General features: G+C 36.8%; 1 protein-coding gene across 2 annotated transcripts; it reads left to right on the forward strand.

The window, feature by feature from the left end:
• Positions 1-1,128: 1,128 nt before the first annotated feature.
• LOC140016726 (phospholipid-transporting ATPase 3-like) lies at positions 1,129-14,796 on the forward strand. 2 transcript variants are annotated; one of them, XM_072070328.1, is made up of 27 exons: positions 1,129-1,579; positions 3,344-3,409; positions 3,541-3,602; positions 5,101-5,182; positions 5,416-5,526; positions 6,113-6,190; positions 6,383-6,479; positions 6,651-6,757; positions 7,090-7,155; positions 7,468-7,589; positions 7,688-7,772; positions 7,855-7,932; positions 8,007-8,123; positions 8,314-8,460; positions 8,543-8,647; positions 9,317-9,459; positions 9,876-9,977; positions 10,064-10,127; positions 10,217-10,429; positions 11,026-11,191; positions 11,371-11,450; positions 11,532-11,771; positions 12,199-12,420; positions 12,663-12,830; positions 13,000-13,359; positions 13,439-13,545; positions 14,127-14,796. In XM_072070328.1, the coding sequence occupies exons 1-27, from the start codon at positions 1,397-1,399 to the stop codon at positions 14,428-14,430; spliced, it is 3,675 nt and encodes a 1,224-aa protein (XP_071926429.1). In that variant the 5' UTR covers positions 1,129-1,396; the 3' UTR covers positions 14,431-14,796. The 2 variants fall into 2 exon arrangements, with proteins under 2 accessions (XP_071926429.1, XP_071926430.1); XM_072070329.1 differs by having other exon boundaries at positions 1,394-1,579; positions 3,546-3,602.
• Positions 14,797-15,646: the final 850 nt, after the last annotated feature.

Raw genomic sequence — 15,646 nt, forward strand, 5'->3', positions numbered from 1 at the left:
TAGAGTTTGAAAATACAAATTATGCTATAAATTTTTGCTTCTCAATTTATAATTTCCAACCAGTAAACAAAAAGTAAAAAGAGTTAATGTATGTGAGATTAAAAAATAATTTAAAAAAATAAAGAAGTGATTCATGAAACAAATAACTATTATTATTATTATTATTATTATTTTGCAGAAATTGGCGCAGAAGAGTGGGAGCAGTACAGATGTACCTCTTCTATTCTAACCGCCGCATCCAACGTCATCACCTAAAATTTCAACTGTCCGCTCCATGATCATCACGACAACGGCCCTTTTCTATCGCCTCTCAGCCCCCATTAACAAACTTCGTTGACGGCGCAATTTAGCATCCTGCACGTGAAATAAACGTTGTCGTCTCTCCTCTCCATGACATCCTCTTTAACCTTCACTTTCCTTTCCGCGCGTGCACAAACTGTCCGGAGTTTTATTTCTCAAAACCCGTGCAGAAAGTGCTCAACGCGCACAGCCAGGAGTTGCTAAATCCCCACAGTCGATACGTAAAAATTTGCAAATGCTGTCCCTCATCTTTGCAACTCATCCTTTTTTGCCTCATGTATCTAAAAAAAAAACAAATACTTTAGTGAGTAAGATCCACAAACGCCATTTTCTTACTATTATTTTTTTTAATTGCATTGTAAAGTCATGAAATGTAATTATCAAAAGAGAGTTTTGCATGAAAGAAATTATTTAGTTAACCATAAAATTTAGATTTAGAGTAAATCATCATTTTTTTTATTGTTAGTGAATGATGTTGTGAAAATAATATAACATCATGTTAACAAATTAGTATTAGATAACTCATTTCGTCAATCCTTTTTAATTCAATACGTATGTTGAAAAAATATATATTATTTCTCTACTTTGTAAAAATTATTTGTCATGTTAAGATTTGATAATTTAGATAGAGAACAAATTTATAAGAAAGTGATCTAAAAAATAAACTATAAAGGATGTATTTTGTTCCCACTGAATTTATATATTTTTACCTTTTCACAACGACAGGAGCTTAGTGCATTGTTTGATATATTGAGGGAGTATAAAACTATACTTCGAAAATTGAGGGACTACATCTCAAAAATTTTCGCCAAAAAAATGCAGTAATGGATTTCACGCGGAACAAAGATGGTGGAATATCAAATCTGTAATATATTTAACGAAAAAGGGCTGAATTACCAACAAAAGCCCCTCCCTTCTTCTTCCGTCCTATTATCATCACACTTCAATCAGCAATTAATTAATATTCCCCCAATTTATTCAAATATATGAAAAGGAAATTTGAAGTGAGGTAAGATTTGGAGAATTGTTCAACGTGATAGTCTCCGGAATTGATTTGATCGGTTCTGTGCGATCGGAGGGATTACAGGGCAGTAGTATGGCGGGCTGGAGGGGATCCAGATCGAGGTTAGGCGGCGGCGGAGACACCGGAGGCATGGCTATGACGGAGCACGTCTCTTCGTCTCGAACTGTTCGACTCGGGAGAGTCCAGCCGCAGGCACCTGGTCACCGTACCGTGTTTTGTAATGACCGTGAAGCCAATGCCCTCGCCAAATTCAAGGTCCATTTAACTTTTCAACTTCTCATTCCTTACTACGTTTTAGACGTTTGCTTATTCCCCCTCTCCTCTCCTCTTGGTTGATTTACTTCGAAATGTGGGATGGTGACGTAGGCACGAATTTCTTTGAAGGGCAGTAATTTTTTTTGGGAGGCTCATCGAAGGTTTACTTCATGTTTAAATGTTGGTAGCAGCGGCTAGTGGTTATTAGGATATAAAGATGGACGATTGTTTTGTCTTCGTTTCAAATTTATAAAGTTGAAAAGAATGATACGAGTTGTTTTTGCCTTTTCTGGTGGCAGTATATGGTGCACAATTAGATGGATTGTTGTGCATTTAAGTTTCAGTTGATAAATTATCAATGTTATTGAGTCATTCTTGTCTTATTGTTCATTTAGGAAATAGACAGATGTTCTTATTGGAATAACTGTGAGGAAAATCAATTGGAATGGAGTTTATTATTTTGCTCAACGTATGTTATTTATGAATATTTAACTTCTTGATAATAGAAAAGAATTTGTTTCTTTCTTAAACTAAGTCTGAATTTTTAAGACCTTAACATCTTCTGCAAATTGTGAATGCATAGAATCCTTGTTCTCAGTACATTCATAACCTTAACAATGTATGTAGGGCCACTTGAATCCCTTATTTACGTGAAAATAGAACTCTAATATGCATTTAACACTATGTCAATCTTTGTGACATTTAATCTTTGTCATGGTATCTTGTCTAGTATTCTATCTTAAATTCTATCTTCCCTTTCCACACTGAGTTAAAAAGAAGTATTTTAGAGCTTTAACAACAAGTTGTTTTGAACTATTTTCTTGTTCCTTTTCTAAGAGAACTAGATATTGTAAAAAGATCTTATGTGGAAGCTGTCAAGTCTTAGTGTTATGGCGAGAGTGAAGCTTGGCCCATCTAGTTTATCGTCAATTTGGGTTCTTCATGCAATTAGAATAACTAATTTCTCCTGATGGATTGAGAGAAGCTAAGATTTGTGATTCAATTCGTACAAAAGAACACAGGCACAGGGAGAAATGGCTTTATGATGTCCAGCTCGATTAAGACATTCAACACTGGATGGAGCCATTGGGGCCTGATTTCTGCTTACGTGAGAGAGATGTTGGAATGAAATTGGTTTATGATTGGTTCTATTTCTTCAAGTTGTCTGTTAGCATCTTTGCTGATACTTTGAAAGGTCCACTGTATAGACCTTTCTGACTATGCGACAATTTGATGCTTTGTTTGTATGATTAAGTTTAGTAGTTGTTTTTTTTTTGGTGAAACTGTTTCCCAACAACTGGAACTTTGTTTCAACCATGTAGCACATTCTAAGCCTTAAGCTAGCTTTGTCATTTTGTATTGAAAATGTCTTCATTTGTAGTTGTGAAAATTGTCACAATCTAGTTTTGTGTGTTGGCATATAGTTTCAGGAGCAAAAGAAATCGAAAAATAATATCTAATTGCATAAAATTGCATGTGATGCCATACTGAGACCATTGCCTGTTCAGATGTCTAAAGCTAAACTTTGGACTGCAAAGTGAACTGATTGTACTCATAAGTCTTTCTTCCAAGACTCTTTGCTCCTGTGAGTGAAGTGATGTTTTTAAGATTTGTTGGAAAGATATCATTGATTTGTATGTGAAAGGTTATTGAGATTGAATTTTGGAGCTTAAAACAGATATAAACTTCTCAGTTATTTTTCTTAATGTTACTTTCGAATTTTGATGAAGTTTGGTTCTAGTTTACTGAAACTCTTTTTCTCAGGGAAATTCTGTGTCAACCACAAAATATGATGTGCTTACATTTCTCCCAAAGGGGTTATTTGAACAGGTAAATTTTGTTATACCATTAATGCTAATAGTCAGTAATTTCAAATTATCATCTCTGCAATTCTTCACAAGATGTAACCTTGCTGTCTATTTCACTTTATCTTTTCTTCTTGCTGTTGTTTGTGCTGACAGTTCAGGCGGGTGGCTAACCTTTACTTCCTTATGATCTCGATCTTGTCATGCACTCCCGTCAGGTATGTTTGTTGCAAAATTTATCTTCTAACTTGTCAAGAAGCAAGCAAAATGCGGGGTTCATTTGGCACCCCTGTTTTTTTGCATGTTTTTAATAGTGAAAGTTTTTCTTCAACTTTAGCTACAATAACTTGTTCAAACAGCCTAATTTTGTAAGACAAACCCACCCACCCCCCCCCCCCCCCCAACAAAAAAAACCACAAAAAAAAAAAGAAACACTCAAAAACTGCACACCCTTTTTCCCTTCTCGCACCACCTTCCATAACCATTTCCCCTTCTGCGGCTGCCACTTCCTCCCATCACGGCTGCCCCACGCCACCACCCTCCCCCACACTTCCGCCACCTATTCTGCTTCCCCCTCTCTCCTTGTTTCCTCTCTCCCCTCCCTTCCCCTCTTCCCCTCTTCTCCTCCTCCTTCCACCTCTTCCCCCCCCCCCCTACTTTCTTCCTCCCTTCTTTTCCCCACCAGCACCTATCCCCATCATCACCTTCCTCCTCTTATCTCCCTCTCCACCACCACCCATCCTGCCACCACCTTCACCTTCTCCTCCCTCTCTCCCTCTCTCTCCTTCCCATACCCCGTGGTGGCGGGCTGGAGGAGAGGGAGAAAAGAAGAGGGAGGAGGATGAAACTGCCATGGTGGAGAGAGAGGATGAGGGGATGGGGGTGGGAGCGGCCGGTAGTGGGGGGTGGTGAGAGGGGTGCTTCTGGGGGTAGTGGAGAAGTAGGGAGTGGGAGGGGCAGCGGCAGGTGAGGGAGAGGCGGTAGTGGTTGCCGGTGGCGGTTGTGGGTGGGGAATGGTGGTGAGAGTTGCTGGTGGGTGTCATGTCCAGATTGAGCGGCGTTGTGGGTGGCTCATGGAAAGGTTTTTGTAAAACATTCTACAGTAAGCTACAGTAAAGTTGTAGACAAACATCAATAAAACACACCATCCAAGTAGACCCATGGCTTTATTAGTTCTGAATCATCACTTGAATCTGGATTCCATGCACTGAATTTTGCTTCTAAATTAGCATCTCATGTTGTTCTTTCTGGGCGATGTTGGTATAGAGTATTGTTATATAGAAAGAATAGTGGAAAAAGTGAAAAAAAACCTCAAGCATGAGAGTTATAGTAAAACTCATCAAAATTTTTGTCTCAAGTTTCTTTTACAGTTGATATGAGGTGTGCCTCAGCTTTTAACTGGTTTCGCCAGAAGTATCGTGGAGATCTAGTACTGCTATTATCTCCTACTTACCCTGTGTTACCAAAATGTTACCACCAAAACATTACTTAGTGATTACTTAGTGCATGTTTGTAATGCTTTATGGAGTTGTGTACTCCCATAGCATCAGAGAGAATTTGGATGGAGTTGGCTTTTAGTGATTTTGGGAGTTAGTGACGTTTGTAATGCTTTATGGAGTTGTGTACTCCCATAGCATCAGAGAGAATTTGGATGGAGGGCTTTTAGTGATTTTGGGAGTTTTAGCTACTCTGATTTTTATATTTTCTTCCTTGCAGTCCTGTAAGTCCAATTACAAATGTGCTTCCTTTGAGCTTGGTGCTTCTTGTTTCTCTGATAAAGGAGGCATGGGAGGACTGGGTGAGTATTATCAGATAACTTTAGTTTGTTTTCTTTATGTTTTTGAACTTAATAGGATGAATGTTCCAATTTGTCAAAAGCTTTACTTGTCTTTGAATAGGCTTAATATATAAAACAGTAATTTGATCTGCATCTAATCAAGAACTTAGAGCTTTCTTTCCTGATGCTTCTGCTAGGCCTAAGGGATTTCTCACCTTTTTTTTCTTTATTCTCCTGTGCCCTGTGTATAACAGAAGCGTTTTCAAAATGACATGGCAATTAATAATACTCCAGTCGATGTATTGCTAGATCAAAAGTGGATATCTGTTCCTTGGAAGAAACTTCAGGTTGGAGACATCATCAGAGTAAGTAAATCGAATTTATGATGTTTACCCATTTATTGTATTCATGTATAGCTGGACTAAGATTGTTGCCTACTCTTATGCTCATGCATCTTCTATCTGTGGTTGTTGTCTTGATTGTGACTTTTCCAACATTTATCTCCTTTTTCTTGTGAAGAGCTTCATTTTTGCCACACTGGTTAAACCTTTATGTTTATGGTTGATTTTACTTAATATGGAAGGGAACTTCCGCACATATTGATTCAGGTAGCTTTAGTTTTTTTTTTTTTGGATTTTTTCTCTTCTTTTCCCTGGCACTACTGCTTTGCTTTAGAAATAAGATGTATAGACTGTTATTTATTTCAGAAGAGTGCAATAGTATATTAATATCCTGCTGGTCTTTTATGTGAATATTGGTATCCTTACTTTGATGTCGAAGTTATATTTTAACAAGTATCAGAGATATTGACTCGGGGCAACTTTACAGTTCTGAACTTTCATCAGAATTGACTCAAGGCAACTTATATTTACAGTTTTGACCTTCCATTCTTAGTGCTTGGAAGAATTGGCATCTTTGTGGTTATTTAGCATGTGTTGCTCTATTTTTCAGGTTAAGCAGGATGGATTCTTTCCTGCTGATTTATTATTTCTGGCCAGCCCTAATCCGGATGGGGTCTGTTACACTGAGGTATAGCTCTTTGTGCAGTTGACTTTCCCATTGACTTTCGCCTGTAACTGAACTCTTGATTATGTTGCATTCGCAAGGATGACATGATCTTATCTGTTGTATACCTGGCTTGTTGGTCTGTCTGTCTGTTTCTCCTCTCTCTGTCTCTCTCTCTCTCTCTCTCAGCTTGTAGTTCTTTTTGTCTTGTCACAGACTGCAAATCTGGATGGTGAAACAAATTTAAAGATCAGAAAAGCATTAGAGAAGACATGGGATTATTTGACTCCTGAGAGAGTCTCTGAATTTAAAGGTTCTACCTATCCATTTTTTTGCCTATATATCCTCGTGTTAAGCTAGTCAATTTATTAGAAAATTCTAACTAGCATCAATAGCCCCTGTAACAATGATAAATCAACTGATATATTCTGTAATCATCCCATTATTGTCTACTATCTCATGTGTGTCTTTCTATAAGTTGCAGGTGAAGTGCAATGTGAGCAACCTAACAATTCATTGTACACCTTTACTGGCAATTTGATAATTCAAAATCAGACGTTGCCCCTGAGTCCTAATCAGATTTTACTGCGAGTACGGCTTCATTTTGTCATCTTTATGATTCTTTGATTGTTTTAACATCATTCATATTATTTAATTATCTGTGTGCAAATTTTGTCATACTTTCCATGAATGACTATTTCTTCATTGTTTGTGGGGTTCAAATCTTGTTCATTCATATACCAGTCTGATATGCTTTTCTTAGTGCATGCATTTCTCACCTAATTTTATTTTTCTTCAACTGAATTTTTCATGGTGGGACTATGTTTCTATTCTTCACACTTGCTTGCCTGGTTAACGTTGGTATTTTGCTGCCTAACTTGTTTATGATTTGACCTGCTGACTTTTGCTTTAAATTTCCACAGGGATGTAGTCTCAGGAACACTGAGTTCATCGTTGGCGCTGTAATTTTCACGGGGCATGAGACGAAGGTACTACTATATATGGCAGCACTATGTCTTTGTTAGATTTCCTCCATTCTGGTTATAGTAACACACAATAACAATGTCTATATGGGCAGTCTTCACGGTACTGGGTTGGGTATGGTCTAAAAAATTTAGTTCTACAATAAGACGTGCTTAAGCAAAGATATTTTACTGTTTTCTATCAATGTTATTTCTTTGTATGTGAACTTTTTGGCTTGGCTTTGTCCATATTTATGTTCTATTTCTCACATTTTGCCATCATTTTTACTGTTCATCTTCATAATGTCCAGTTCCATGGCCTCCTTGGTCAAATTGCAGGTCATGATGAATGCAATGAAAATCCCATCAAAGCGAAGTACTTTAGAAAAGAAACTTGACAAACTTATTTTGACTCTGTTCTGTGTCCTCTTCTGCATGTGCCTTTTGGGTGCTGTGGGCAGGTTAGCTTCTCTTCCCCAAAATGTTCAGTATGAAATAGAGGTTTCATTTGAAGCATGCTCACACTTTCACGATGACTTATTGTTCAAAATTTTTGCAGTGGTATTTTCATCAATCGGAAGTATTATTACTTACAGTTTAGCAAGAACTCAGATGCACAGTCCAATCCAGACAATCGATTTGCGGTGATGGAGAGATTATTTATGTTTTTTCTGCTTTCTGTTTTTTATACTGCTTCTTGTTTTACTGATTGTATTAATTGTGCAGGTTGCTGCTTTGACCATGTTCACTCTTATCACACTCTATTCTCCAATAATTCCCATCTCCCTCTATGTCTCTGTCGAGGTATGTGTCTGGCATTTTCTTTTCATTGTATGTGTATAAGTCTCATCTAAGCTTGCCTTTCTTTTCCTTTTCAGATGATAAAATTTATCCAGTCCACTCAGTTTATCAATAATGATTTGCATATGTATCATTTTGAGAGCAACACCCCGGCTTTAGCACGGACTTCTAATTTGAATGAAGAACTTGGGCAGGTGAAATTTATTTATTAATGATTTTTCTTGATTGGACGGGATGCAGAAAATCTATCTGCTTTCACTTTTGCTTATTCTCTTTCCTACATGAGCACAATCCTATGGATGAAGAAATTATTGTCATCATCTTTCTTTTGTAATTCACTCAAGCTGATTTCTGGCAACTGGATTTATCATCTTATTTCACCAGGTGGAATACATTTTTTCGGATAAAACTGGAACTTTGACAAGAAACTTAATGGAATTCTTTAAATGTTCAATTGGAGGAGAAATATATGGTACTGGTATCAGCGAGATCGAGATTGGAACTGCTCAAAGGAATGGAATGAAAGTAGAGGTAAGTTAATCTGCCATCACAAGGAGAGAGATTGTATTTTAGTTGCAGTCATGCATGTTTTCATGTCATAAAGTTCATACAGGTTCAGAAATCGTCAGATGCTACACATGAAAAGGGTTTCAACTTTGATGATGCTCGGCTTATGAGAGGTGCTTGGCGGAATGAACCTAATCCTGATTTATGCAAGGTAGAATATATAAAATAGGAACTAGTTAAGATTTACATGCTCAATCTTTAAAGAAACTGAATTTCCCATTATCCAATTCAAAATATGTTGGTCATTGGGTGCTCTTGTTCCACTTTTGATCACAATTACTTTCTCTGAGATGTGGACCTATAATTTTTGTGGCTGCTTTCAGTTTTCATTGTTATCCAGTTACTCATTTGCCGAAATGTTCTTCTCTGTACCGGTTGCACTGCCTTCAGCTATTTAATTTTTCATAGAATCGGATGGAGAAGAGCTAGTAAATGAGATAAAGTCTCTGTGTGCACTCTGTGATATGCAACTTTACCTTTTTGATTTGGTGTGCACCTTCTTCTGGGGACACTGCTTGTATCTATTAGAATTTTTTGTCCTTTCCTGTCAATTGTGTTAAGCTATCAAGACATTGTTGCCTTACTTGTGAATTGACTGTTGTGTGCAATCTGATGCTTCCTTTGCTTTCAGTCTAGTTTTCCTCCCTTTTCTCCTCTTCCTGCTCTTATTTATTATGCTATTGTGATGTTGTTAAATTTGAAAGTAAAGTGTTTGTTGCTTTTGTTGGTTCTACTACATCTAATAATTGATGACCATGTACATATCTAATGAAAAGATTTCATTGTTCAACATCAACAAAAGCTTTTCTTTTTTGTGTAGGAATTCTTCAGATGCCTTGCAATTTGTCATACTGTACTCCCTGAAGGTGAAGATTCCCCTGAAAAAATTCGCTACCAAGCTGCTTCCCCTGATGAGGCTGCTTTGGTTACAGCAGCCAAGAACTTTGGCTTCTTCTTTTTTAAGTAAGCATGCATGAATAATGACTTATGAATGATAAGACTTGTAAAAATCGATCTTTTCGTCATTCAGTGATGTTTAACCTTAAATTAGAGTGATTTCATCTCCAAATGATAGTCGAATTGTCAATTTAGATAGGAATGAGAAAGTGATATGGATCTTGTGCTTGAACAAATGAGATAATCAATTCACCTGTATGGGCGAAAATTTATTACTCTGTATAGTTTTGGGGGAACAGTTGGAATTAGTTAAAGTTACCTTCAAGGAAATTGGCCATTGCATAGTAAGGATGACCATTCAGAGGGGTAATCCAGAATGGAAAATTGCATTTCATGTAGAAAATATAGAAAAGGAGATTACTTTTCTCTTAAAGATAGTCAGTAGCATCTGTGATGGTAATTGGTGAAGTATGCTTTTGCAGACGTACACCTACTACAATTTATGTCCATGAATCACACGTGGAGAGAATGGGAAAGGTTGAAGATGTTCCTTATGAGATCCTGAATGTCCTCGAGTTCAACAGGTGATTATATTTTATTACTTGCATGATGGTAGCGATTATATGCTATGTTTCATAAAATTGACTTAAACACTCTATGGTGTGTGTAGTACAAGGAAGCGCCAATCTGTTGTCTGTCGTTATTCAAATGGCAGACTTGTGTTGTACTGCAAGGTAATGGTTTCATGGGACTGACTATGCGAGTTGAACCCTGTCTTTAGGCTTTCTAGATGGTTTTTTTTACAGTACTTGCTTTTTCGCAGGGTGCAGATACTGTAATTTATGAACGATTGGCTGACAGAGACAATGAACTGAAAAGAACCAGTAGGGAGCACTTGGAAGAGTTTGGAGCTGCTGGACTGCGTACGCTTTGCCTGGCCTACAGAGATTTGAGTTCTGAAGTGTATGAGAGTTGGAATGAGAAATATATTCAGGCAAAATCTTCTTTAAGGGATCGTGAAAAGAAATTAGATGAGGTCTGTGTTAATTTGAGTTTCTACCAAAAGTTAAAACTAGCTTTCTGAGGGAAATACCATTGAAGTTCTGGTGGTTTCTTACATTGGGATTTTGGTTTGTGAGGCATTTGGCATTTGATTGGTGCTCCAGTTATTGATGCTTTTCATTTGGCTTTTTAATGGTAGCATTTAACCTTTTCCATCTTTTCATTATTATCCATCACTATCTGGGGAGCTAGAAAAATGTCTTCAAAGGCCCCCCACCACACCACCGCACCTCCCTTTAACGAAAAAGAAAAAAAAATCTCAGGATGTGAAGAAAATGTGATTTGTAGGTGCAGCATCTTGATTTGTCTTGCTAGGTCCAATGATTTTCTGGAAAAGTATTGAATGCTGGTGCGGCTTTTGGTGCAATATGTTCATCTATATTCTAGAATGTGTGGATATAGTACATTAGGTTCTTTAGGTTGTCAATTTTCATCATCGAAGTGGACGCACAACATCAATTTCTTTGATAGCATATGTATTTGAATGTGCTTTTTGTTGGTGTACCTTTACTGTATATAAGCCGCTTCTGATACTTTTTTCCTGCAAATAACTATCTGTTTATTTTGCAGGTAGCTGAACTCATTGAAAAAGAGCTTGTTCTGATTGGGTGCACTGCTATAGAAGACAAGCTTCAGGAAGGGGTACCCACTTGTATAGAGACTCTGTCAAAGGCTGGTATCAAGATTTGGGTGCTTACTGGGGACAAGATGGAGACAGCAATAAATATAGCTTATGGTAATTTTTTCCCTTAGAATTCAATTTTTTCATTTCTATTCTTTTCTACGTTAATGGCAACAATAAACTTTTATTCATTGTATTTTAGCTTCAGCTTCATAATTTCATCAGCACATTCTAGGAGTTTCCATGTCATATTAATTTGATAGTGGAATATCTCATTTGATTTTTTGGTACAGCTTGCAAATTGATTAATAACAGCATGAAACAATTTATCATCAGCTCTGAAACTGATGCCGTTAGAGAAGTAGAAGACAGAGTGAGTAACATTTCTTCTGTAAAACAGTTCTTTAGTGAATTTTGATGTCAAAGGCTTAAGTTGTCATAAACCTAATTTTAGGGTGACCAAGTGGAGCTTGCTCGGTTTATGAAAGAAAATGTGAAGAATGAGCTGAAAAGGTGCTATGAAGAAGCATTACAGTATCTTCGTACTGGATCAGAAACAAAATTAGCCCTTGTGATTGATGGGAAGTGTTTGATGTATGCATTAGATCCAAGTTTGCGCGTAATGCTGTTGAATTTGAGCTTAAATTGTAATGCAGTGGTTTGCTGTCGAGTTTCTCCTTTACAAAAAGCACAGGTGATGTTCTTAAGACTCTTATTGAAGAGTGTATCAAGTGAAACCGTTGATTTAATTTATGAGGCTAACACCTTAACTTTCTTACGTTTCCTTTCTGTCAAGGACGTAGCCAGAAGTATATATATTATTGTTTATGGTATTGGTGGTGTTAAAATATAAGCTATACGTCACAGTTGTTCCTCTGGCATAACCTGAAAAACTGCTTGGAAGATGGGCCCAAACTTTTCTCTGCACATGATCTTGTTTCATTCAAAATGTCATAATTTAGCTGTCATAATTTTTTTCTTGTGTACCTCAAATGTGGGCACTAAAGAATCTTTTAGGTATGAAGTTGATTATTTTGTGTTAGCCTGTACAATAGCATCTGGTCTGCAAGTCATATACTTCTATGTTCAAGTGTTTCAGGAAACTCTGTTATTGGTTGTAGGTCACAAGCCTGGTTAAGAAGGGTGCAAAGAGAATCACACTCAGTATTGGCGATGGTGCCAATGATGTTAGCATGATTCAGGCTGCTCATGTTGGTGTTGGAATAAGTGGACAGGAAGGGATGCAAGCAGTAATGGCCAGTGATTTTGCAATTGCTCAGTTCCGCTTTCTCACAGACCTACTTCTTGTGCATGGAAGGTGGTCGTATCTTAGGATATGCAAGGTATGGTATTTTCCTTCCCTTCCCCCCCCCCCCGGGCCCCCTTCCCCCAAAAAATAAAAAATAAAAAAGATATATTGATGAATTATAAGAGCCATTGTGGATTCTTTATTGTATCAGCTTGGCGGATCCATTCGTTGTGTCATCGAATGCATTTAGCAGTGATCAGTCACATTGTCGTTGCAATTATCTTGTGCTTTTTGATTTGCATCTTAAGCTCAATTTTTGTTTTGTTTTGTTTACAGGTGGTGACGTACTTCTTTTACAAGAATCTGATGTTTACTCTGACCCAGTTCTGGTTCACATTCCATACTGGATTTTCTGGTCAAAGGTTCTATGATGATTGGTTTCAGTCTCTCTACAATGTTATCTTCACTGCCTTACCTGTGATTGTCCTAGGAATATTTGAGAAGGTAATCTTATACTTATGAAATTTGGTTTTTTACCTTGCATAATTCCAACAGTGCATTTGATTGCTTTGTTATTCATTTTAATGATTTTGTAATGCCAAAAAATTTTTATGCAGGCTCAGTATGCAATTTATTATATTCTTTGACACTATTCATATGTGACTTCTTGCAGGATGTTAGTGCATCCCTTTCCAAGAAATATCCGGAATTATACAAGGAAGGAATAAGAAACACATTCTTCAAATGGAGAGTCATTGCAATTTGGGCTTTCTTTGCAATTTATCAATCTCTCGTATTCTATCATTTTGTGACAGCTTCTAGTATTACAGGAATGAATAAAGCAGGGAAAATGTTTGGTCTTTGGGATGTCAGTACAATGGCCTTCACATGTGTTGTAGTTACTGTCAACTTGCGCCTTCTTATGATGTCTAATACAATTACAAGGTGGCATCATGTTACTGTTGGTGGGAGTATATTAGCTTGGTTTATATTTGTCTTTATTTACTCTGGCATCGTCTTGCCAAAAGATCAGGTCAGCAGTGTGAATAGCCATTGTTTTAGTGTAGAAAATTTCACATGTTGATGTTCTTGGGGTTTTTTCTATGGTGCAGGAAAATATCTATTTCGTCATTTATGTGTTGATGAGTACGATTTATTTCTACCTGACGCTGCTTCTTGTTCCTATAGCTGCACTTTTTTGTGATTTTATATACCAGGGGTAAGATCCTTTAAGGCCTTCTGTTCTGACTTTTTTTAAGTTGCATTGGATCATTGCTTAAATTCAGCTGAAAAGTATGCAAAAGGTTTTTTGACCTACTGTTGTCTGTTATTTTGGCCAGTTGCGGGCTTTTCTTTTCGGATTCATCTTTCTTACACTGGCAGTTTATACGCTGTCAGTTTTGAATAAATGACAATTATGCAAAATATGAACTTGGAATTCAACTTTTGCACTGTGTCATGGATCCAACAGTGATAGTGTATACACTGTCAGTATATATAAGCTTTATTCATTCTTTTCAGAATCTCTTGTTTAGTCCTTCAGAAATATTGACGTGTTGAATGCAGTGATTATGGTTCAAGACATTTAATATGCATAGATATGTCTGGGTGGTTGTCTTTAATTATTTTGAGCAAACTATGCCTTTGTATCATGATCTTTGTTTGAAGGTTTCTTTAGACAAGTAGCTGCACACATTTTTTGCCCTTCTTCCCCCACCTTACTCATGCTGTATGATAGACACTACTCTTCTGTGAGTAGAAGTTTGTTCATTCACTAAACTGTTGATGATATGGTTTCAGCGCCCAGAGATGGTTCTTCCCCTATGATTACCAGATTGTTCAGGAAATTCACAGGCATGAGCCTGACGCCAGCAAGGTTGGATTATTAGAGATTGGGAATCAACTTACCCCAGATGAGGCACGACGCTATGCTATAATGCAGCTACCAGGAGAGAAATCGAAGCATACTGGTTTTGCTTTTGATTCACCTGGTTATGAGTCCTTTTTTGCATCACAAGCAGGTGTTTTCGTTCCTCAAAAGGCGTGGGATGTGGCTAGACGAGCCAGCATGAAGTCGCGCCCAAAAACATCTCGAAAGAACTGAGTTGGAAGTCTGTACAAAGTTTTGCTTCTTTGCGGCACTTCGCTACGATAGCTTGTAGAACTATCTGTACATTAGTTGTACCATATGCGGTGTAGGTTTGATTTCTTTTTGTAGTGTTTTCTCAGCTGCTAACCGATAGTTAGATGTTAGTTATCAGGTATAGGGTATCAAGTGTTGACTGAAAGACCTGGGAATGGCATTGAGAATTCTTTTACAGCAGCACATTGTTTGGTATGAGCTTGTATATGCAAAATGTTACCGGCCCAAGGTTTTTTACACAATTCCTATAGTGGATGTACTACTAAGGGATGTTTGATTACCACGTTAAGCATTTAAAATTAATGTGTCAAGTTCTTTTTTGTTCAAGTTTGTTTCATAACAAAATTTCTTTACCATTTAAGAGTCAATTTCTATACAAAATTTTAATGGAAAGTGTAATGATTTGATTTGCTGAATGGTTGAACTAGGGTCGTAATATTCATTTAAAATTATTATTTCCTATATCCAGACACTTTTATGCACACAATCTCTCTCTCTCACACGTACTATCACACATGTACGCACATACGTATTGCGCCTCTTGCACACATGTACCTGCTCACACATTTTCTCTCTTGCGCAATTGCACTCTACCACTTTTTTTCTTTTAATCTGTCAATATATATTTTCATACATAATCTATTTATTGTACACAAAAAAATACATATTTCTTTTCTCATGTAACATATTTTCACATATAGACAAAGACATATATTCATTTCTTGTGTTGGTTTTCAAGTTTATCAATATTAATAATTGATATTAAAAAAAACTAATTTAATAGAATAGTAAAATAAAATATTGGTATTAAACTATGTAACACATATACAATAAAATTTGTTAATTCAGTGCTCAAATTTAACAAATTTGACCTCATAGATACAGCAAATTTAAATTTTAGTACTGAAATTTCAGTTTTATCAAAAGTTTTTGAAGTTGCATTATTTAGGGTGTTTGATAACAAAACTCTCTTATTTTTCAATATAGATGGAGCACCATTTAGTTTTTCTTGTTCTTCGGTATAGAATAAGCATCACTTAATTTGTACATAAAATTTTAAGTGATAGTTTTTTTTTTTTTTTTTGCCCCTCGTTTTGCTTAAACTACCATATTAATGTCCACTTATTTTCTCTTTTGTTTTTTTCACGGACATGCACAGACATTTGACACAAACTCA

This window comes from Coffea arabica, chromosome 11c (assembly GCF_036785885.1).
Source record: "Coffea arabica cultivar ET-39 chromosome 11c, Coffea Arabica ET-39 HiFi, whole genome shotgun sequence".
Lineage (NCBI taxonomy): Eukaryota > Viridiplantae > Streptophyta > Magnoliopsida > Gentianales > Rubiaceae > Coffea > Coffea arabica.